The sequence below is a fragment of the Zophobas morio genome, unplaced genomic scaffold, assembly GCF_036711695.1.
Source record: "Zophobas morio isolate AGI-343-1 ecotype UQ-CSIRO unplaced genomic scaffold, CSIRO_AGI_Zmor_V1 ptg000022l, whole genome shotgun sequence".
NCBI classification, from domain to species: Eukaryota; Metazoa; Arthropoda; class Insecta; order Coleoptera; family Tenebrionidae; genus Zophobas; species Zophobas morio.
In genome coordinates this window covers 5,989,097-6,012,959 of record NW_026972127.1, presented here as the reverse complement: position 1 = coordinate 6,012,959, position 23,863 = coordinate 5,989,097, and the positions used below count along the sequence as shown (strand labels likewise).

The window sequence follows — 23,863 nt, the reverse complement described above, 5'->3', positions numbered from 1 at the left end:
AATCAACTAGGCGCTCCCCGGAGACCGTAAAACTTCGTTCAAGTTTCCATCGGAAAGTCAAAGTACGCATGTTACGCATTTAAATCAAATCTGGTGGATGCGCCGGGTCGGCAAACTTTCCCAATCCTTAAATTATGGCACAAACCTGGATTAAAACGCGGATTTGGGGCCTCCATTAAAATCATAATTCCAAGCAACATCTGCCCCAAATAATTTTAATTTTAGATTCGAGTATCTTCCGCCCTGAATGCGTGATTCTCGATAATGTGCGTCTAATTTTGATTTACTTTCTTTGAATCGGTTCAAAAGAAGCCCGAGGGGATGTTTAGGGTCGCGATATTTCGTTAGAGATAAGCAGATTATTGCGTAAAAAGTGAATTTAATATCACCAAATGAAAGACGAATTTGGACTTTACAGGAACTCATCGAAGTGATTTTTTGCGAAGCTTCAACGTTTATATGGATTGGAATGTGTAGCCTTCGAATCAATTATTTACGAGCGCATCGGGGTTAGTTGGACAGAGATGGAGAGCGAGGGCTTTCGATCAATTCCTTGTAGAATAAATAATTTTTCTAATTTAACATCACGCTCGGTTGTTTACAAAGAGATTGTAATTGTTTTGGTGATTGTAGGAATACTTTGTATGTACATAGTGTAGCAGTGTAGTTATACCTGGAATGGGGGACGAGTGAAGCATGCTGCAGTGCTTTAAAACGTATAGCTTGTTTTATGATTACTGCTGTTACAGTTCACTGAATTATGATAATCTAGTTAGTCGCGAGTTTGGAGAAAATGTTTACATGGAAGAACGACAGAAAACAACATAAATGTGTTAATTTCATAAAAAGTGTCTTGAAATTCACGTTAACTGAGAGAGCATTCACAATTCAGAAAGTTGTAGTTGCTTTAGATCTAGTGATTTGTGTTAGTTAAAGTTAAATCCTCTGATCAAGTGTAAACTCCCGATAAGGTCGCAGTTTAATTCAGAACGTAAATTGAAATTCATGTAGCACGTTACATCTATCCATTATTTCGACCAATAATTACTAATAAGACCTAAAATACTTTCTTGTGTCAAAGAGAGCGGAGAAGTTTGAAACGAAATTTCGCTTACTCCAGAATCAAGGCGGATTAATAAACCACAAGTACATCATTCATAACTAAATGCGTTGTCATATAAATTAACTATTGCTGGACACGTGGTGATTTAAATCTTGTTGCTTAGGTGGTAATATATTCAAAAACCTAAGAAAGAATTGTTTCTAAAAATAAGTCTCGTTTATTACGCTTGTACGAGTATAATATTCCTAGACATCTTCCTTGTAGCTTATTTATTTTATAATTTATTCCCTATACAGGCAAGAAACTCCTGTAATTTGATCACTCAGCGGCGATGGAAAACCCTGAAGATATCGGTTAATAAACCTGCCAGTTAGTCTTACAAGTTCGTATTAAATTTGAAGTCAATATATCAAAACCAATTCCTTTGTACTATACAATGTTAAAGGTACTAGTGAATATCGTCATTTCCTTTATGCATACAAATGTATATCAAATGTATATATTAACATCGTTATCACTAGAAGCAAATACCTATCAGTTTAAAAAATGTATATTGCTTTCCGTGTTCGATAAGTTAATAATGTTTATGGGCGACTCTCACGAAAAAGGAATATAAAGCAAACAATAATTAGAAGTGAGTGATGTTCTAGTGCAGCCAATAATTCGAATGAAACATTAATTTTTAATATTTTTATCGAACAACCAACGCGAAATTGGTTTAAATTAAACAAATCTAAGGGAACTCTCTAATAATTGATATGCGTAAATTACCAAAATTCCTCACCACAGGCGCTTTATGCAGAATTACCATTTAATCCGAAATGTAGCCGCTAGATATTTGCAGTTCGAAACCAGCAGCAACTATTTGCATTTTTTTTAATTCCAAACAAATTATTTAGCCGGGAAAGCACATTAAGCTTAAGTGACTATATTACGTTGCGCATTCTAAATTCCTCCGCATAAACTCATCAGAGTAGCTTAACATCGTCGCAACTTATTACCCGGCGAACAATGTAAATACCCATTAACATATTAAACCAAATAAAAATTTTGATTTTGTTATGACCGGCTAACCTTGTTTACGTTCAGCTCGGAACTTGTTTTCTGTCAAGTAAAACAAGAGTGCACAGAACATAATGCAACAGCGTGTAATTGCCAACAAATTAGCGGGTAAAAGCATAATTATGCCGCTGCCATACATCGTACGCAAACTTTTTCATGTCGGGCTTTGTCACGCGACATTTGAATTTTCACACTGAAGCGCTTTGCCGGAGCTTTACGTTATCCTAGAAGTCGTCAGCCTTCCGAAGGCGTAAGTCCGGCCCTAATTCAGGCTTTATAAATAGACGGACGACAATAAAAGTAAACAGAAAGCCATCAATAACATTCGATATGTGACGTTCGAAAATGCTTTCCAGCACGTCCACAACATAAAGGTTTGCTCAAAAAAGGGGTCGGGTGGAGGTTCTCCCGTCCGTCGGTGACTCGTATTATTTTTTTTAAGTTCGACAGAAAATACCATGTTGAGGGTTTTAGTAATAGTTTATCTTGTGATGAAGGTAAGTAAATGTCTGAAAAAAGAATCTTCGGTTCATCTAATAAAAAGATGAGATAATTTCATTACGGACGACCCACTTGAATCTTCTGGATGATTTAGATCAAAAGCTATTTCTTGTCACCCTTCGTTGAGTCTAACAGTTTTTGCCGTGAGGTCAATAATACCTTTGCTAAAGCCGCATTTCCAAACGAGATGATGGCTGCGTAGGCACCTGGTCTCAGTCGAATACGACACATCGCCTCTTTAAAATTCAAGGAACTATGAAACTCTCCACCATTACAGACCCATTTTCTAACAAAGAAAACTGCGATTTAATTTTGTCATCCCGCGGCGCAAATATTTGTCGCTTTTCCCCTGCGCATTGAAACACAATCTTTCCACAATTGCAAAAAGCGCGTTCAAATATTTAAGGTAATTCGTGAAAAGTCACTGAAACTAATATTGAACTTGCCCGAACAGTGAAAGGAAAATCTCCACCGAAATTGGAAAAGTGCTATTTTGAACGAGTGTATTTTTCCGCGATGAGAGGAGATTATGTCTGATGGTGAATATTGTAGCCCAACTGGTAAAAGTTGGCTCGTTTTAAATTGGCCGTATACTTTTATGGCTGAGTTCGTGACCCCAACGCATTTTTATATCGACAGAGACGTTCCAGTATCCACATGAGAATTGTGCTTATTCTAAAGAGCAAACTCATTACACCGCCCCGATAAAACGCGTAATGCTCTGCACCCTGCAACCACCATAAAGCCTATATTTCTTGTCGGAGGAAACATATTCGATTTCCGGTTTCGCCTCGACCCCCGTTCGCTTCCCGTCATAATTCACTAATTGATTATAATGGCAAAAACCGATGATCTGGCAATAACTTCCGAGCGGTAAGCGCCAACTTAATTAAAGAAAAAAACTAATAGTTTGAGGAAAGCGCGATTTATCAAAATCTTGAGCAGGAATGCTGAAAGTTAAGACTTTTGAGTTTCTCCGCGACGGGGAATTGGGTACAGTTTGTTTGAAGTTTTGTCCTTTTTCATCCACTTCTCTAGACGAGTTCCGCTGTGTAAGAGGGTATTTTTATTTGCAAACATGACCGTTATCTCGGGTGTTTATTTTAGAGCAAGATGTTTGTCTAATAACTCTTCAGAAGTTGGTTTTAATAATGCAGAGGTAGTCCCTGGTATCGCGTATTTTGTCTTGGTCGTGCGGTTTTCTCGGAAGGAATTAACTTCGAATTTTGCTCACAGTCATTTTTTAATGAAGAGTCTCTTAAATTTAGTGCATTCATGTTGTATTAAACTTGAAATTGGACACAAAGAGCACTCCGACTGACTTTTTTTCTTCTATCGTTACTGGTAATTTGTTATGATATATGTTCACATATATAAATAAAATAGATGTCGTCAATTTTTTTTTCTTTTGCCTCTATGTATTTGTTATCCGCTGAGGAAATTTTTCCATCGTTTGTATATTGTGAACAAGATTATAACTAGTTGTTGTCATCGTCAAAACAATTTTCTTTATAATTAACAAAATTAAACGCTGTAAACCTTGTCTATTTTGACCTACTATCAACATTATAAATGTTATAGCTGCGTGTGACGGACCATGGCCAACTTCATCTGTGTACGCCCCATGACCATAAATTAAAAGAACATCAAACCGTTTGTAACGCCCTCATGTTCCGGATGATCCATTGTAAAGAAAGAAACTCGACTGTCGTTAGTTCCATTTCATTTGTAATCAGACTAATAGTGTTGTATCCAACCAACAATAATCAACAAAAATGTCAAGGCTTTTAATTATACACCAGATTAAAAAACACTCTAGACTTGGAGCCAAATTTGTATAGAATTCAACTTGTCATTAAATCTGACTTTACTGTATTACTATGTCACTTGTACCTACATACGAAAAAGTTGTCAAACTCGGCAACAAGAATAAGAACACCGTCAATATGTAGTCTCGGATCGTTTGTCTTTAAAGCCAGTTTATGTTTTCCGAAACGCCAAATTTATGACCTATCGGTTACAGTATTCATAAAAACCAACTAAGCTAACAATTTTCCCCTCAAAGTTAATAAACCAGAATAGCACGATGCCTTATTAATGTTAGCACATGTAGTTAATTTAAACCGCCCTTTAATTTAACACCGGATAGTTTGAAATGCAAACAAAAACAATTAAGTAATATTATATCACGTGTTTGAACAGGACTCGAAAAATTTCCCCGTCGAAATTTAACCCCCGAACTTATTAAAATGATAATTGAAACTTCTTGAAAAATCGCAAATGTAACCGATACTCACAAACTTCCAACGCAAATACCTCAACCGGATTCCTCGAAAAATTTCCAACAAACTTCTTCAAAAGTCGCGCTTATTCACAAAGGTAAAAATTAATAACGTACATACTTGCAACGAGTATTATCCTTCAACTTTGCTTCGCGTTTTCAATTATAAATTACGGTATGGTGAGGTGAAAGATACTTGTGGCGCCACCAAGACCAATGAATCACCACCCTTCTTGTGTTCCTCACGAACCTACTTCTTTTTATTAGTATCGATTGGAAAAACAACCGGGGAGGATTGTCTACAGTTTAATGGATTTTCAGTTTTCGACTGAATTACCGCGTACTTAAAAATTAATCTAATAATAACATTTAATCAAATGCACTGACATGTCGTACTGCTCGTTGCCAAGCAAGCTTGACCGGGTTGAACCGAAAACACATCCTCGTGACGTCAAACTTCGCTTCGAATTAAACGGGGAAATTCGAAACCGGAAGACAGAGCCTCAGCGACTACTTAAACTTTCAGAAACGGAGATTCCGTGCGGCGTCGTTCACTTTAACTATCAATCATCTATAATTAACTATTCCTGGAGAGAGGCTGCTTTAAAAAAATGTCTTATAATTAAAGTGCAGGGTTTGGCATTTTAACTATTTTTAACCACAGCTTGCAACTGACCCTCGAGCTCCTAATAAAGCTTTTGCTAAAAAATTATCATACCTAAATAAATTTATGAATGAGGCATGATTTTAAACTGGTCGAGTCTCGAGCCCCGCGCTGGCCACAGTGCGGCCCTGTCCTCCGATGTTTTATTCATTCGACCATAAACGGGCGATTTTTCTCAAATCCTTCCACAACTCTTTGTTCGACGCGGTCCCGCCGTAATAATATCCATAAATCATCTCCTCAGGAAAAGCTCTAATTTCAGTCTAGATGAACTAAGCTCTCAGTAAAGTCTTCATCTCCTTTGTTACCTTTCGGATTTCCGGCAATGATGAACGGCAATAAAAGATAAAACCCATCTGCGATTTATTAAGCTGGAGAGGTCCGTTTTTTACAGCTCGTCCGGCATTCGTCCGATTTTATTAAAACCGTTTCGTTTTTTTATTATTATCCTTGATCTGCATTCGCGTTATAAAGGAGGTAATTGGGGAATAAACCCCGAATTTTTAAGGGCGGAGCATATTCGCCGTTATTATCGTCGTTAAATGGATTTATTCGTTCTACATGCCGTGGAGATAAACAGATTGTGAATGCCCCCAGGAATGCGTCGTGGGGTGATAAATAACATCTTGCTACAGAGGTTGCGAATAATGCCTATCGAGCGTAGGGTGGCGAAAGAAGAAGGAGAGCTGGTGTCAAAATACAAAGTTTGGGTGATACAAACTGGGAATGTGGGAAATCATTGTGCTTCTGACAGGATAAGACAGGATTTTTTATCGCGAAAGGGTAATGGATGTGTATAGTAATGTTTTGTGATCTTGGCCTGAGATTGATAACGGGATGAAATGCATTACTCTATTTCACACTTGACGTAATAGAATTTTTAAACCTTACACCGATAAGAACACCAAACTGAAGAAAAATGCGATGAGTTTGCGTTTTTATCTGATTTTCATAAATTTTTTTATTAAAACACAAACAACAAAAAGTCAAGTTTCTGGACGGGATAAAGAGACAAAGCATATGTTTAAGCTAAAAATGGGGATAATCCTAAAACACACGTAAAATTTAAAATATTTTTCTAATAAAATCGTGGACAGACATTCGTCTAAAATAAAGACTTTTGTCCACGCTCTATAAATTATTGTTATTTCTCGTCTCGTCTTAATGTTTCCCCCTGGCTCAAGCCAAATGTCTTCTGGCAAATCAACACTCTCTCAAGAAACTTACTGATTATTTAGGTAGGCTTCCGAGCTAATTGGTCTTAATCTCCAAACGACCCTTTTAATGAATAAAGGGTTCGAAATAGCTTCCTACCTAAGTAAACAAAGTGAAATTTCGCGAGTGCAAATGTCATCACTTTCCCTCGCTAACGAAAAAACGAAGATGTAACACAATCCAGTTAATTAATCAAATTATTACATTTTCCGGCTGTTGAGACAAGGTTTATTCCCGTGGAAAGTTTTCGTCGACGTCTGCAAAGAATTTTCAACTTTGATAAGGTTAAATCAAGCCATTAATTACTGCGTTATCCGTACCGGGTAGGTATTAAAAATAACAATAAAATAAATCCGGGGGTGGAGTTGAGCCCCGTTTCGGTTTAGATAGCGATATCGAATCCACATAAAATGCGCTCCGTATTCAGGTTTAGAAACATGGAAACCATTAAAATAACGATAAATCAAATTATTTTAGGTCGGTTATGGTTGTAATATTGAAAATTTCTGCAAACCGCTGAATAGACACCCACGTACAAGATTCATCGAGAAAAGTAGCGCTTTGATTTTACGGGGATGATTATGAAGGTACTAATGGGCTTTATAAGAATCTTCGGTGATATCAAATTCCATTTTCTCTCTCTATTCTTAGCTGGTGGGTTTCAATAAACCGGGGAGGAAAATGCTCTAATTCAAGCTATCAAAATAAATACTGGGAAATTGACGAAACACGATGAATTGACTTTATTGTAAACACACACAGGAAGGTTGAGAATTTGCCGTCAAATGGATTACCTTTAAGGTAGATTAAGTTTGATGAAAATTCGCTTTGTAAAATCTTCCCTTTGTGACGGATAATTGAACGGAAGTCGATTTATTTTTAACAGAAAAGTCCATTACGCATTATTGCTACTTACTGATAAGATCTATTCGGGTAATGATTTATGGCACAAAAGTGGATTTCAATGCTTTTTTATAAACTTTTGTACATTACACAATGGGTATTGTGGGTACAAAGTTAGCACTCGTACAGCAGGGATTTACTCCTTCGGCTTAGTCCACATGTGAACTTTTATTCAGAACCCTGTACAAATAATAAAATTGTTGACCGGCTACGAAACTCGCAAACATGAAAAAGAGTCAGTCTCTCAAAAACCACAATGCCGTAACTAAAAATAAACCTGATCATTAAACTCGTGATGAGTTATTTATGTGGATTTTTCGGAAGAAACCGTCATAAAAACTTTACTCAATGAAAACGCCCACGGTCTTTTTCATCGAACTTCGGTGCATGTGGCATCAATGAGAGAATATGGTGGGGCGCCTTTTAACAATTCTGACAATTTTTTGAAGCCCAACGTCTATGGAGATAGCATCAGTTGGTATATTGAAGCCCGTCATCGGCATTGACGTTACTGAAAGTTTGATAGGGCACCACAATGCGCTCTGACGTAATTAACTTTACATTTAGTGAAGCCATGCTGAAAGATGCCAAGATAAAACAAATTTGCTATTGATTTGAAAGAAACACATTTTACTAGATCGCGCAATTAGCTTTCACGCGAGCTCGTTAATCGAATACGCGCTAAATTAGCGCTCGTTCTCATTAATTACGATTTTTGGATTAGACAGACAGACGTATGTACAATCAGCGACAAAAACGCGGAAAAGTTCGAAATCGATACGTCGCGAAAAGGTCGACTTTTCTGAATCTAAAAATACTAATATGTGCATTTAAACTTAATATCCCTATCGCCGCGAATTTAAAGCACATAAAACTCAGTGCCAAAGCTTTCAGTCGTCTTCGTCGACCTTCACCTGGAATACGACAAACTCATAAACAATTTCTGTTCGAAGTGTGCGAATAACATGCAAGTGATAAACAAAACAGCTAACCGCCGTTGTTGATTTATCCGATTTCTGTTTTAATACTCGAAACGTCCCCTTTAAATCGTCGCTTTTAGCCGTATATCAATCCCATTTCACACACTCAATCCGAAAATCTCTGTCTTTATGTAAATCCTGCGAAGAGTTCGCGAAAGCCGACTAAACGGAGCTTTTTTTCTTATTGTTGTGTGCTTGTTTCAGGTCCGCTCGAGGAGCTTAAACCATTTAGACACTCTAGAAATGAGGCAAGGCGTTATTTCGACCACGGATCCGGCTTTGAAGGACTCGAGGTCCGAACCGGACTGCACTCGGCCGGCGCTGGCTCCACCTTCAGTCACTCCGGAACCGGTAACACCCACCAGGGAAAATCCACCGGCCCGGAAACACATGCTTAGTAGATCTCAAGTAAGTTTTGAATAGTTCATGACTTAGATGTGCTCTCGGCGGGTTGGGCCGCTGAGGTGTTGTGGATCAAAATGCGACGGTTGAGCAGTTTGTTACGGGGTTAAAAATGCATTGGAAAGGAGAAGAATGCCAGATCGAAAACGTTGGGGTTTAGAGTTGGCCCCAAAGGAAAATTGTATTGTTTAAAAATATTTCAATCTAAACCATTATAACAGCTGAAAGCTTCGGGTTGACAACGTACAAAACCCGCATTTCATATTATTTCAAAAACTATTAAAACTTTTGTCTTAGTTTTTTAATTGTAATATAACCAAATACTACTGATTGTAACAATGTAACTTTTACGCTACTACTGTTTTTAAATTACTACCAAAAAACCTTTTTGAAGTCTCTAGCCCCAACTGCAGAACTCAAATCGCAGCCACTTCTAAATCAAAATGTTTTCGATCGTGTTGTAAAATGTGTCATTACACTTGTCATCAAAGTTTCACCTTCGCAGTCAAACTGACGTAGAAATCATCACCATGATCCCAAAAATCTTATCTCTGTGACGTTTTTGCGACTCAGCTAATCTTTTAATAGTGTGATATAATTTACGATCACATTTTGATTGGCATTAAATGTACTGAAAATGATGCTCACTCAGGATTATGGATGGATCCACACAAAAATATTTCGGTAGTTGTATGGGGTTGAGAGAAAAGGTAACAAAGGCCATAAAGGATGAAAAACTGCAGCTTCCTAACATCACCCAGCAAAAAACAGAAACGAAGTTCATCATGGCCATTATAAAAAAGAACTTTTTGCTCTAAAATTTAAAACCTGAGGGATTTTCTTTGTAAAGACGAATATAAAAATGGAATGCGAAGTCACGGCATCATATTACATTTACTACTTAAAATTGGATTTCTTATTAAAATACACCAGTTTTTCTAAAGTAAAGTTGTAGATTCAGATAAAGGCGATTCAATATTGACGCAGTCTTTTTAATAAGGAAGTCAACTGAGTCAACAAGGAAGAGACGTTTAATAAGTCTTTAGATTTTTTGATTTAAAGATTATTAATTGTTATAAAACCGAAAATGTTCATTAGACGAAGACTATAGACACCGGAAAAGTGAACTTTACGTAATATAAGTCTTGTCATTAAATCATTATGAATGATGGTCTAAAACTTAAGCCATATATTTTTGTTGCTGGAGAGTTTGAAAAACATTATTTTTGTGCAGAAAATCCAGCGAATACCAAATAATCAGTATATGTTTTATTAAAGGAGACAAACATTGCAGAATAAAGAGCAAAGAGACTAGGTAATGTTAACCTATAAATTTAATGAAACTGAGTTAAATAATGAGACACTATGTCACAATTCCAAGCACCTACTTAGCAGCAATCAGCCCGTTTCTCTAATTGAACCTGTCGTCATGGACACTGTTCTACAATAATTCGAATTTGAATAAACTAATTAATTTCAAGTGTGCGATGCAAATAACGTCCCTAAAACATTGTTATTGCACTCCCAGTCCGCAACATAAATCTCTTGTCAGCATTCTTCAAAACGAGATTGTATTTAAACCGCCTGTCATCCGGAAAATTCCTCATGGAAACGCGATAATACACATAATCAATAAACGTTGCCGACATACGAGCTCTCGAATCAAAAATCCTCCGGCCGGCTTAATAGCGTGCCAATCCTTCAGACTGCGAGCTCATTCATATTCAGCAGACCGCTAACAAATGAAAACCGAGAAGGTTTCGGAGTAAGTAGCCCTTTCGCTTGCGAATGGAGACCCATTTCACACGAAAAAAAGCTCATCGCGGAGCTTAAATCATGCTTAAGTGTAAACATGGGGATCGGACACCATCTAATTAATCGAGTTCGCTGTCTTTGAATTCGCGTTTTGTGCCGGAAAACTCGCGCTGGAAATTTAAACAAAGCCTAATAGTGTCCCTCGTACATAATTTTTCAACTTCCGGTGAAGTTTCCCTCCTGATGTATTGACCTCTCTCGCGTAAACTTCTCCACTTCCGCTGATGTCCCCAAGGCAGTATGGATTTCCTCGGAGTTAGCTGCAGTCCGGACCTTTCGAAACGAATTTCGTCCTACGAATGTCTGCGGAGATTACAAAAAACAAGGGGATTTCGTTCCTGTTTGTCCGTTGCAGTAAAAAATTAAGTAACTTTTTCCTTGTTGGTATTTTGTTGCGGTGCACGGTATAGAAAAACTTTCTAAATATCTGAATCCCTACAATCCCGCCATCGGGAGATTTTTAACCCTCGTCAAGCTTATATAAATTATCGGCGGAGTTTATTTTTCTTGAGAAAAAGTTTCATTTATAAACTTCTTATAGCGATTTATTTCGACACGAACCGTAATTAATTCCCTGACATTTAAACTAACTGTGCTTTTTCTTTCTTTGCAGAAATCGAGCAGCGAATGTTTCAGTGTTAACTTCGAAGTAGGGGATGAAGCTACTTGGGATAATGATTTTTTCATCGCTCAACACGGAACCTTGTTACAGTAAGTGTTTCCACATAATTCGATCCACTTTTCATTAATTAATATAAATCACTTTCAAATACTTAACGTAACGACTTCATTGCTGATCTTAATTTAGCGTTCGAGTGAGAAGAAAACCTCAACCATAAAAGCGTTTAAATTATTAATTTCATTTCGCGCCGAGATTTGTTTTGTTTGAATTTCCGTAGTTTATTCGCAACAATTTAACGATAAGCGATTTACTTATTTGTTTCAGTTTCGTTAAGTGACTTTAATTATTAAGCTAATGAGGAAGGAACTCACTGAAGTGAATTTAGTCGTAGACGCAAATTGTAGTAAGAAACTAGATCTGGAACTTTACTTACTCCTCCGCAAGCTTGCAAACGTTCCATTGTTAGTGCATTCACGTATTCTATTTATTCGGTTTTTCGACGATTTTCTTGCTCATCAGTTTTAATCACTGGAACCAGCGCTCATTAATTTTAATTAAATAACTCTTGCTATTTTCAAAAATAGTGCAACGTCGGGTAGCGTAATAATAGCAGATTCGCGATTTAATTTAGTTTCGAGGTTTGAAAACTGTCACATGAATTGATATATCGAACAATAATTTTGTTATAGAATTTCATTATTAATCTTTTGTACTTTACACCAATTTTTGTTGGTTGGCAGAAGAGCATTAGTTTCAGTTCCATTATCAAATAATGGATTTCGGTTACCCCAAAACTTTTCTTGAGAAAAATGCTTCTTATCCGACAAATTCATTTTTTACCCGTCTGCGCCTCGAGCCGCCTTTCATTTTCTCGTAACGTGTGGTTATCGTCATAATTATCGACTAAATCGCCGACGGCAACGATGCTGCAACAAGAAAAACCAAACGATCCAACTGTTGCTAGGCGATTTGCAGCGTGTGCGTTGCAACACTTTACGATCTCTTATGGCCGCCATATTGATTTTTCCGGGCAAAAATAAAAGTCCATACGAGAGATAATTCCAATTTTTCGTTCTCATCTAACTGAATTATGTAGATTTCCACCGTCGCGATTTTCCACCCCGAAATCCTAAAAACATTTCCAATTCTTCCTTTCGATCACAAAGACGCCGAGTTTCATCGGTCTACATCCTTCCATCAAAACTTTAAACGAGCAATACTTGTTTGTTCCTTTATGATTGCAACAGACACCTCCAAACGTAAAGCCAATAGCTGAAATGCTCCTGAGACGTGTGGACCTGTCATCGGGGTAAAAAATCAAAGGCTGTTTTTGCGACTTTTCAAAACAAATATAACAGAAGTGTGTGGGTTGTTCCACGTTAAGTGAGCCACTTTAATTTTTTTGTTTGTTTTACGATTGACTTTCCTTTAATTTTTACGCCAACATTTTCAAAAATTTTGACTTCTGCTTTACGTATTTAAAAACAATGTCTGCTTGTTTGTAGATTTGTCTATTTCCTGGACTTAAAATTCTGAGTATACGTATTGCAATGGTAAAAAATGGTAAAAAATAAAAACTATGTTCCCCTGCCAGGAATTTGATGACGTCATTGTTAAATAAATCTTGTAAATCTCTCAATTTACAGCGTGGTTCACGAAACGTAATTTAGTACTTTGTTCTATTTATGAATAAAATTTTAATAAAACGTTAAAATTTTAACGCTAACGTAAAAATTATTGAGGATATAATCACCGAAAAATTTGTCGTGTTATGTTACATATAGAGGCTGAAAAAACTTAACTTATCAGTAGATTTTATCGATATATATTTTCTTTATATATTTAAACTCCACCAGTGCCAAGACCTCATCTCGCGATTTATTTAAAAAATGCTCCCTCAGATTTATACGATGTTAATAATGTTTCAGAAATAAAGGAATTTAGATGCAAATATTTGAACATTTTTATTTTTCTTATGGAAGATCTCTCTCTACATTTAAAAATAAAAAGAATAAATACTTAAAAGCAGCTATTGATTAAAATTCTCTGCATAGAATTTTTGCTCTTTGAAACTTATCTTCCGGTATTTCTTTTAGTTGGTTTTTAATTCCCGAGAGTAAGCTAGGAAAATATAAAGGTCCATCGGAAGACTAGTTACTTCGTTGCTTTCTCGACGTTTCTCGACCCCAAGAGTACGAAAAAATTGGTCTCCCGTTTTCGTCTGTCCGTCTCTCGACTGTTGTCTGGGTCGATTTTTATTAGACAGATAATTTTCGAAACTACTGGACCGACAGTTGTCAAATTTTAGATATTTATATGGAATATCGTGGTGGTGGTACAGCGTTAACCAAAATTTGTTTAATCATCCCCACCAACAATTTCATGACGCCACTTCAAAATTATTTTCTAAAGTCGCGTTAATTTTCTAATCTAGACATCCAAATTTTCGCACAAAAGTCCGAATTATATAACAACTTTTATCCAATCTTTTATCATTGTTGCAAATACCGGGTGATTAATGACTGAAACAAATTTTTGTGTTGGCAGTTCTGAATTATTGGTAGTCATGTCAGTTGTCAGTTTTGACATGAACACGTCTAATAAAGGTGTGATGTCATAAATGCCAATTTGACAATCAGGTATCCCATCATCAAATTTTAAATTTGTTGCCAACCTGACAACAAAATCACAAACATTAATAGCCAACCGGTATTTATAAACAGGATTGCCGCATAAAAATAAACCCAGGTCATGAATAAATTTATATACAGGGTATGTCATTAATGGCGCTCGATATCTCAGTATAAAGAAAGAAAAAAATTAAATAATGTTTTGTTTTCGCGGCAAGTAGAATACCCTTTATATTCTTTAATACTCTAGTTAGCATATTTGTAGGTGTTAATTTGTGTTTGAAATTCGAATTCCAATTTTCTTGAATTTTTTAGTAAGCTTAACAAAAAAATCGCAATAATGATATTTTTAACATCTGTGTTGCAATAAATTATGGGCAAATAAATAAAGGTACATATTTTGACATTTTATTGTGGTATCAATCAATAAAACTGAATCTTAAAATACAGAATTTTTACTAAAAAAAAATGCTAAAATATTGCAATTTTCACATATTGCTAGTTTAACTTTTTCCATAGAACGCTCATTATTTTGTCGTTGTATGTTACTGTTAGAGATGCACTAATAAAATACAGGGTGTTCTCTTTGGAAATCTCGACTTTGAAAATTATAACAGTATATTTTTTACAAACACTATATATTAAAGCTTAATTTTATTGATGGCACAACAAAGCACGTACCTTGATTTATGTCTCGACCAAAATATAGACTGCAATTTTTTGTGAATCCTTGATTTCAAGGAAACTAAAATAATGTGGCAACCTCGCAAATGCATTGGGTGTTCCACTTTAAAGGTTAACTTAGGTGGGGTGAGTCCTAAGGACACGGTCCTCGATTTCTCATTAATTATAATTAATGCTTGCTCATAGACTCTGTAAGAAAAAGTCAAACTTAGCCCCGCCCACCCACCCGTTCTTTTTTCTTCTGAAATAAGAAATGCATTTTTTATAGCAAATAGTATAACTAAAAAAATACAGTTAGCGTTCTTTTTTCTTTTTTTAACAGCCCAGGTTCTATTAGTTTCTTGCCACTTTCCAGAAGAACCTATAATTAACTTCGCCCACTTACCCCGCCTTCATTTTAGTAATTTATTGTATTTGAATGAAAGGTGGATTTTATACTGATAACGTCACCTTAGAACTGGTTTGCCGCATATCCAGATCGCGTCCGAGGGATTTTCGCCTCTACTGTTTAGTGCAGATTTGCCGCATGTCGCACTTGGGCGAAGCGAAACATAGTTTAGATTCAGTGCTGATTTGCCGCATGTCCAAGCAGAAATCGATACAGTACCGTTATCCGTTTTTACGTACTTCTTTGCTGTTTTGCTTTTCAGCGTTAGGTTTGGGGTTGGGAAAGAAATCGTATTCAACTTCACGCGCAGAACAATAAGAATAATGTGAAATAAATAAAAAAGAGACTTAACAATTTTGATGAATCTGAAATTAAAAAAAAAACAACTGTAATTTGTGCAACTCTTTTTCTGTTGTTATAGATGTTACAAATATTTTCAAATTATTAGATTCGAAATTTTACAGATTTAAATTTCAAATAGATTTGTTGCTCGTTAAACAAATAATTTAATTTTTTACTTAACAGTAACATTTTTATTTAATGATTTCTCGGAAATGATTGAACTTATTTTCTCTAAAATTTTAGTCAACAAAATTCATAGTGCTGCATACCTGTATTCGTATTTGTGGAAATGATATTTCCACATCAATAATTACAGATAATAATAGATACATTTTTCAGAGATAATTAAGATTAAGATTTCTTAATCAACTTCACGCGCAGAACAAGTAATACGGCAAGGACTCATAATGTGAAATAAATGAAAAATTGAAACGATATTAGAAATCTCGTGGTGAAGTAGTTAACTAAGTATAACGAACAATGAATGTTAAGTTATTAATGTTTTGATTCGATTTTTTCTAAATATTTTTAAAATAAAGAGACTTATTTTTCTTTATTTTTATATAAAATCTTCATTTGATAAAACTCATTGCAGTCATTCATTTTTCCTAAAAACTCTAGAATCCAAATATTGCATTGTTAATTTCCATTGTTAAATGGTGAATTGTGAGCGAAATACGGAGTATCAAATTTAAATGTGTTTTACAGAAAGGAATTATTTTTACGAAGGATAATAAAATGATATTTTCTTTGCATTGGCGGAGTAAAGGCGGCTCGTTGACTCGCTGCAGTCCTACTAAAATTGCAGCTTAATATGTAATTTTTTTATATAAAATATTCAAACTGATAAAGAACACTCGGGTAAAAATAGGTTGTTGTCTCAAACAATTAGATTCCAGTATTTTATTACATTACATGGATATTGCCTACAAGTAGCTATTTTCGGGCAACCAGAGAAAATTAGCAGTGATACTGTTTAAAACTGTAAATGCAGTATATTTGGATTTGGAAATAAATCATTCGTTTCCATGTCTTATGTATCAGTGACAATTATGTTGACTGCAACCCAAATCTATTTGATTACCCCTAACTCCAATATATCTAGTACTTAATATAGTTATACGCTTTTCAGTTGAAAATGAAAGAATTATTTGTACTGGTAGTTGTAAATAATTGTATAAATATTTCCGTTGGATTCCTTTGCGAACTCTTTGTCAATTATTATTTATGATACTATGGTATGATCCCAAACTGTTTAGAGAAGAAAGGGAGGCTGTGGTGTGCGCACGTAAACTTGTCCTATTTCTTTCCAATACATTAGCTCTAAATATTAGCTCTCTGTCTATCATCTCCTACGTGCGCTTATCATAGACTCCTTTTATCTAAAAAGTATGCAGTATTTCCCGCGCAAACCAGCAGTCAGATCTCTAGATTGCCTGGCCTCGTGATTTGTCACGTATTTTTCAATAACATACAGTTTTCTAAATTTGCTGAAGTACTACTAAACTACAAAAATAAATAAACGGGTAAATTATATTCTCAAATTATAACTCCGAATTAAACATGCAATGTGAAAAGTTAATGCCGTGAACCCTACTAAGTATAAATTAAACGTCATTGTTTGCTAACTACATAATTGATTAAACTTATTATTTTAATAAGGTAAGGTATTAAACTAGAAAGAGTTTAATAATTCTAATTTTAATAATTCTTATAAATGAGTAGATATTTAATAATAAAGCAATACATATTATTATACGCAAAAAATGTATTTGCATGTTTTTGCATAAACTTCCTGCACTTATAATTTATGAACAGTATTTTGGACGATGCCCAATTAATTGATAAATAATAGTATGTTGATGTAAAAAGAGTATCATTACATTACTTCAAATTCTTTTAACTTTCTTTATGTATGTAGTATATCCTGTTTCCAAAATCTCAAGAAATTAGGGTTATGGTAATTCAATGCAATCTGGATGCTTAGGGTAAAATCTCAATAAACAACAAATGAAAAAGTATGTTATTTTTTAAAATTTATATAACATTTATTGCTGTAAAAGTTGGAGATGACGTTATATGATGGGGAGGATGATTACAAATGTTGGTCAGCGTTTTATCAACCGGAAACGAGAGACCTATGTTTTCGTATTATAGGAGTCATGAAACGTTGAGAATCCATAAAAGTAGCCAGTCGCCCGATGAACCTGATTACAATACTTCCTTAGCTTGCGCTCGAGACATAAAAAAAATAAACAATAACATTTGGATTTAATAGCTTTTGATATCTGGTATACCTAAACAGTGAGTGAATTTTATGCGGCTATTATTACCATTACATATAGCCATCCACTTAAATTAATTGGTAAAAAAATTTACCCATAAATAAGTTATTGTAAATTTATTTTTATTTACACGCGTATAATTGCACAACAATAATTGTTAGACAAATAGAATGATAAAGAAAGGCAATGTCATATTAAAAAACAAATGACTCGTTTCGATGTAAGGTACCTTATATAAGTTAACAACATACATCTATTTAGTTATTATAGGTAAAATTCTAATACGGAATTTGTTCTTGAAGTAAGTCGTACATTGTAAATAGCTATAAATTCGGAAATAATTCTTTTTAAAAGATACAAGTCAAAAATGTATTAGGCATGATTGTCAAGAAACATTCCAATTCTGTTTCAAATTTGCAAGCATTTTATGTCAAAAGCTGATTTTTGTAAACGTTCCAGTAATAAATTTCGAAGCAAAATCCACCTAAACAGATTTTGCTTCGAAATTTTAATTTTCATATTACTTTTACAACATTTTAATTTAAAAAATTAAAAATGTATCTATTATTTGTGATTATTGATGTAGAAATATCGTTTCTACAAATAAGAATACTACAAAAAATTGTGAACTCTTTTACTGGTATCCAGCGTTATAAATCTTGTTCACTAAAACTTTAGAGAAAATAAGTTCAATCATTCCCGAGAAAAAATTAAAGAAAAATGTTACTGTTTAGTAAAAAATTAAATTATTTGTTTATCGAACAACAAATCTATTTGAAATTTAAATTTGTAAAATTTCGAATCTAATAATTTGAAAATATTTGTAACATCTATAACAACAGAAAAAGAGTTGCACAAATTACAGTTGCTTTTTTTAATTTCAGATTCATCAAAATTGTTAAGTCTCTTTTTTATTTATTTCACATTATTCTTATTGTTCTGCGCGTGAAGTTGAATACGATTTCTTTCCCAACCCCAAACCTAACGCTGAAAAGCAAAACAGCAAGGAAGTACGTAAAAACGGATAACGGTACTGTATCGATTTCTGCTTGGATATGCGGCAAATCAGCACTGAATCTAAACTATGTTTCGCTTCGCCCAAGTGCGACATGCGGCAAATCTGCACTAAACAGTAGAGGCGAAAATCCCTCGGACGCGATCTGGATATGCGGCAAACCAGTTCTAAGGTGACGATAAACAAAAATAAAATCGTTAAAATGAGAATAGGGCGGATGAGCGGGGCTAGTACTTGCTAAGATAAGACTGATTTTGGCAAATAACACCTTCTAAAAAAATAACATAAGACTGAGCCATATTTAGAATAGTGACTGGGATGTAGAGGGAGTGGGTGGGCGGGACTACTGCTTGCTTATAAAAACTCCCTAAGAAAAAGTTAAACTTAGCCCCACCCACCCACCCGTTTCTTTTCTTCTGAAATAAGAAATGCTTTTTTGTAGCAATAATTATTAGAAATAGAAGAAAAAATCAAAGACCAAAGTTGAACGGTTCTTTTAGGACTATACTTTAAATGTATCGTTAACCATACAGAGTGTTCCGTTTTTAATGCGTAAAACACAACTTAATTTGTTTTAATGAACACCATACATATTTTGATTGATTTCTTCTTAGGCTTTATAACCACAGTTTATCTTAAAATTTCAATGCGACGTTGCCACCTTATCCCAATTTTCTTGAAACTTTTGGCAGGGGAAGCGTTCACAAAAAAAAGTACAATAAGATTATTTTTGAAGGCTGTCTTACAGTATTTTGTGAAAAAATAAATAAATGTACGCGCTTTGATGTGGAATCAACTAAATCAAATTTTAATATACAGAGTGTTTATAAAAAATCTTAAACGTTACAATGAAAGAAATGCTACTGAAACAATTTGCAAATATCGCTATTTCAGTACACCCTGTATTTTATTACTGTATCTTACTCTATTTTTGTCCTCATTATTTTAATATGTCTATGTGTTTCTTAAAAAAGTAATAATCGATAATCGTATCAACTTCAAATATAGAAAATACTCAGCAAAAATCACAACTTTGGCATTTGACTTTTTTAACAACATTTAATTCAAAACTTGCGACATCGTTGTTCACTGAAAATGTATACTACGGGGTTGGCATGATTTAAAAAAAAGCAGGTTGAAAAAAATGTGTTTTTTAATGTAGCTCTTTTTTGACTTTGAAAATTTTAAACCAAAAAATTTTAAATCCCGTTTAACGAATAGACGATAAGTTTTAAGATAAAAATTAATGTGTTTTTTTAGAAAAATGTGTGTATAAAAGTAAACAGAGAAAGAATTTAGTTGGTTCGGTTAGCATGGAATGACCGATACGTCGAAAGAAATTCTCATTTCCAGTTCATTACCAATCTCTCCAGATTCGTCTAACAGTTGGACTTTTTATTAACAATAATCGATTGGCGGAGTGGAAAGCTCTTGCCCCGAGCAACAGCACTATCAATCCAAACGTTGTATTTCTTTCCACCACGGGAGCTTTTACACATCTCGGCGATATTTATCATGCACCAACGCCAGAATAATGGCGTTTTTGTTGGGTGCACTCGTCGAAAAATACAATTTAATAAAGCGCTATCTTTCCGCGTAGTTCCACCCTCATGAAAGCACTATACACAAGACCTGAAACGCTTTTTCTGTCTTCCATGTGTAATTTTTTATCGGGTCGAGTTGAACGTCATCGAGCATAATAAATCGCTAGCCTAATGCGAATTCCGATAATGAAAATCTATGGTCGATGTGGTAAAAATGATTTTTAATTATGCCGGCGGCGTGTAATTGATTTAAGAGAATCAGATCGGGAATTAGGGCGGATGTCGAACTTTTCGAATTAAATCACTCAACGAGTAACCTAATAGAGGGACAAAACGGTTGTGCCGTCGTCCTAGCAACAGGGTTTGCCTAGCTGAAGGCTTATTAGGGCGGCGAACAGTTGCCAACTAAAAGACAATCCAATTAATTCCGCTTATTTTAATTGCCGTTCTTTGACTTGGCCGTTTTGTTTTTGCAGCGAGGCGCTCGCAAAAATCTGCGATCTTCGGAACATCGATCTGTCCGTGTGCGACGCCAGGTTATTGGACAAGGACTCCAACACCGAGACAATAATCGGACTCGGCGCGGACACGGGACATCTAGTCGGAAGGCACATTCGAATCACCGGTAAGAGACGACGAATGATCAGTAGTGCACCACTGCGGCGCTCCAAACCGACATTTTTCGATTTAGAATTTTTGCTTTACTTGAAAGGATATTTTTAGTGTAATAGCAAACTTATTTAAAGCAACAATGGTAACAATAAAAGCCTGAATTTTGCGACGTGGAATTTTTTGTGCAGTAAGCAATCAATTCATGGGTGTTGCTCACAACCCTGCCGCTGTTATTGAAATCTATTTATAAAGAGTTATACAACTTTTTTCTTTTGTAAATTTTTTATTATTACGTTGACGATGTTTTGAAATGGATTTTCTTTAATGACGACCGAAACTCTGCAAATTTAACAACTTTTAGCGTTCAGCTGTAATTATTACAAGTCTTAATGATGTCGACTCTATTGACCCACAATTTTTTTAATCTTCACTTAGACTAGTATTTCCAGAGAACTCTAATCTCTCCAATTAGTAGCAACCAACACTTTTATTTTAATATGACATCATCAATTTACTACAGGAATTCAATAATGTAACTTTAGTAGAGAGAAGTTAAGATTTTAAAAATATTACATTTAAATTTTTTTTTTTTTTTGCCTCAAAATTGCCATATTTCATTGGACGACTGTGTAAAATAGGAATTTGCGACGAATTGAAGTCAAAAGTAACTTCTGAAGGTCAAAATGTACAAAAAAAATCTCTTTAAGTTGTCGAAAAAGGGTCAAAATTCTTATAAAAAGCTCAAATTTGGAAATTTTGAGCTTTTAAAAAACTTGTCTAAAAATCCACAAAAAATTCTGGGATATAGAGTTCGGCGTGCTAACCCGAAAAATACAGCATGTTTAAGGGCTCCGAGCAAGATTCCAGAAATACTCGGTTTGAAAGTCAAATTTTTAAAAAGTCCTAAAAATAACCACATTTTAAAGGACAATTCTGAAAAAATGCTAGAAGTTTTTGAAAAAATGCCGCCGAAGTAATTTCTCGAGGTCGAAATCTACAAAACAAAATAAATGTCTGGGTAATTTTCGAATGTAGTCAAAAAAAAATCGAAATTTTCATTAGGGGAGAATATTGAAAAATTGAGGTTTTGAAAAAGTGTCTAAAAATTCACAAAAAATTCTGGGAGGTAGGTAGAGCTCCGAGATGATCCGAAAAATATAACATATTTACCGCCAACGACCAAGATTTCATAAGTATTCGGATTGAAAGTCGAATTTTTAAAAAGTGCGAAAGGTTGCCATTATTTATTCGATAATTCTGAGAAATTCTAGAAGTTGTGAAAAAATACCGCCGCAAGTAACTTCTGGAGGTCGAAATCTACAACGAAAATCTCTTTGGGCATTTTTCGAATGTGGTCGAAAAAAAACGAAATTTTCATATTCACTGAAAAATTGAGCTTTTAAAAGTTCACTAAAAAATCCACAGAAAATTTTGGGATGTAAAGTTCGGCGTGCTGATCCGAAAAATGTGGCATTTTTATGGTCTTCCAGCAAGATTTTAGAAATATTTGGCTTGAAAGTCAAATTTCTTAAAAAGTTCTAAAATGTCCATAATTTATTGGGCAATTCTAGAAAAATAATAGGAGATTTTGAAAAATACTGCCGAAAATAACTTCTGGAGGTCGAAATCTACAAAAAAAATCTTTGGACAATTTTCGAATGTGGTCCAAAAAAAACGAAATTTTCGTAAGAGTATTTAAAAATTCTCCATTTGAAACAGCTTCACAAAAATCTACAAAAAATTAAAGTTCAGCATATTGATTTGAAAAATATAGCGTTTTTATTGTCTCCGAGCAAGATTTTAGAAATATTCGATTTGAAAGCCAAATTTTTAAAAAATCCAAAAAAATTAATATTTCATACTTAGAGTATTTCTAGAACAACGTTGGGAGTTTTTGAAAAAATGATGCCGAAAGTAACTTCGGAATGTCGAAATCTACAGAAAAATCTTTGGCCGATTTTCGGATATGGTAAAAAAATTGAAATTTTCATAAGGAAAAAATTGTCCTTTTGAAAAAGTTTCCCAAATATCTACAAAAAATTCTGGGATATAAAATTAGGTGTGCTGATTCGAAAAATATAATATCTTTATGGTCTGCGAGCAAGATTTTAGAAATATTCGGTTTGAAAATCAAATTTTTAAAGTCCTAAAAATGGCCATATTTCACTGGATAGTTCTGGAAAAATGATATCAGTTTTTGACGGAACACACCCGATAGTAACTTTTAAAGATCGAAATCTACAAAAAAATCTATTTAGGCAATTTTCGAATGTGATCCAAAAAAAATCGAAATTTTCGTAAGAAGAAAGTATTGAAAAAGGAGCTTGAAAAGTTCTACAAAAAGTCCTATACAATTGTCATATTTCTTGAGGCGATTTTGTAAAAAATCTAGTTTTTGAACAAATGGCGCCGAAAATAACGTCTGGAGGTAAAAATTTACAAAAAAAAATCTATGGTCAATTTTCGAATGTGGTCGGAAAAAAATCGAAATTTACGTAAGGGGAGAATATTGAAAAATTGAGCATTTGAAAAATTCTCTAAAAATCCACAAAAAAATTCTGAGATATGAAGGTCGGAGGAGCGCTGATCCGAAAAATATAGCGTATTTATCGTCAACAACCAAGATTTCATAAATATTCGGTTTGAAAATCAAATTTTTAATAAATCCGAAAGGTTGCCATATTTCATTGGGTAATTCTGGAAAATTCTAGGAGTTTTCAAAAAATACCGCCGAAAGTAACTTCTGGAGGTCGAAATCTACAAAGAAAATCTCTTTGGGCATTTTTCGAATGTGGTCGAAAAACACCGAAATTTTCATATCCACTGAAAAATTGGGCTTTTAAAAGTTCCCTAAA

The 23,863-nt window shown here is 34.6% G+C and overlaps 1 protein-coding gene across 4 annotated transcripts in view; it reads left to right on the top strand.

The window, feature by feature from the left end:
* LOC135133459 (pleckstrin homology domain-containing family G member 5-like) overlaps positions 1–23,863 on the top strand; it is a 224,982-nt gene that overhangs the window by 167,973 nt on the left and 33,146 nt on the right. For all 4 annotated transcript variants that reach the window (XM_064061859.1, XM_064061857.1, XM_064061860.1 and 1 more), the window contains 3 exons: positions 8,874–9,077; positions 11,500–11,597; positions 20,873–21,021. In XM_064061859.1, the coding sequence (XP_063917929.1) occupies positions 8,874–9,077; positions 11,500–11,597; positions 20,873–21,021 (451 nt within the window). The remainder of the gene's footprint in view (positions 1–8,873; positions 9,078–11,499; positions 11,598–20,872; positions 21,022–23,863) is intronic.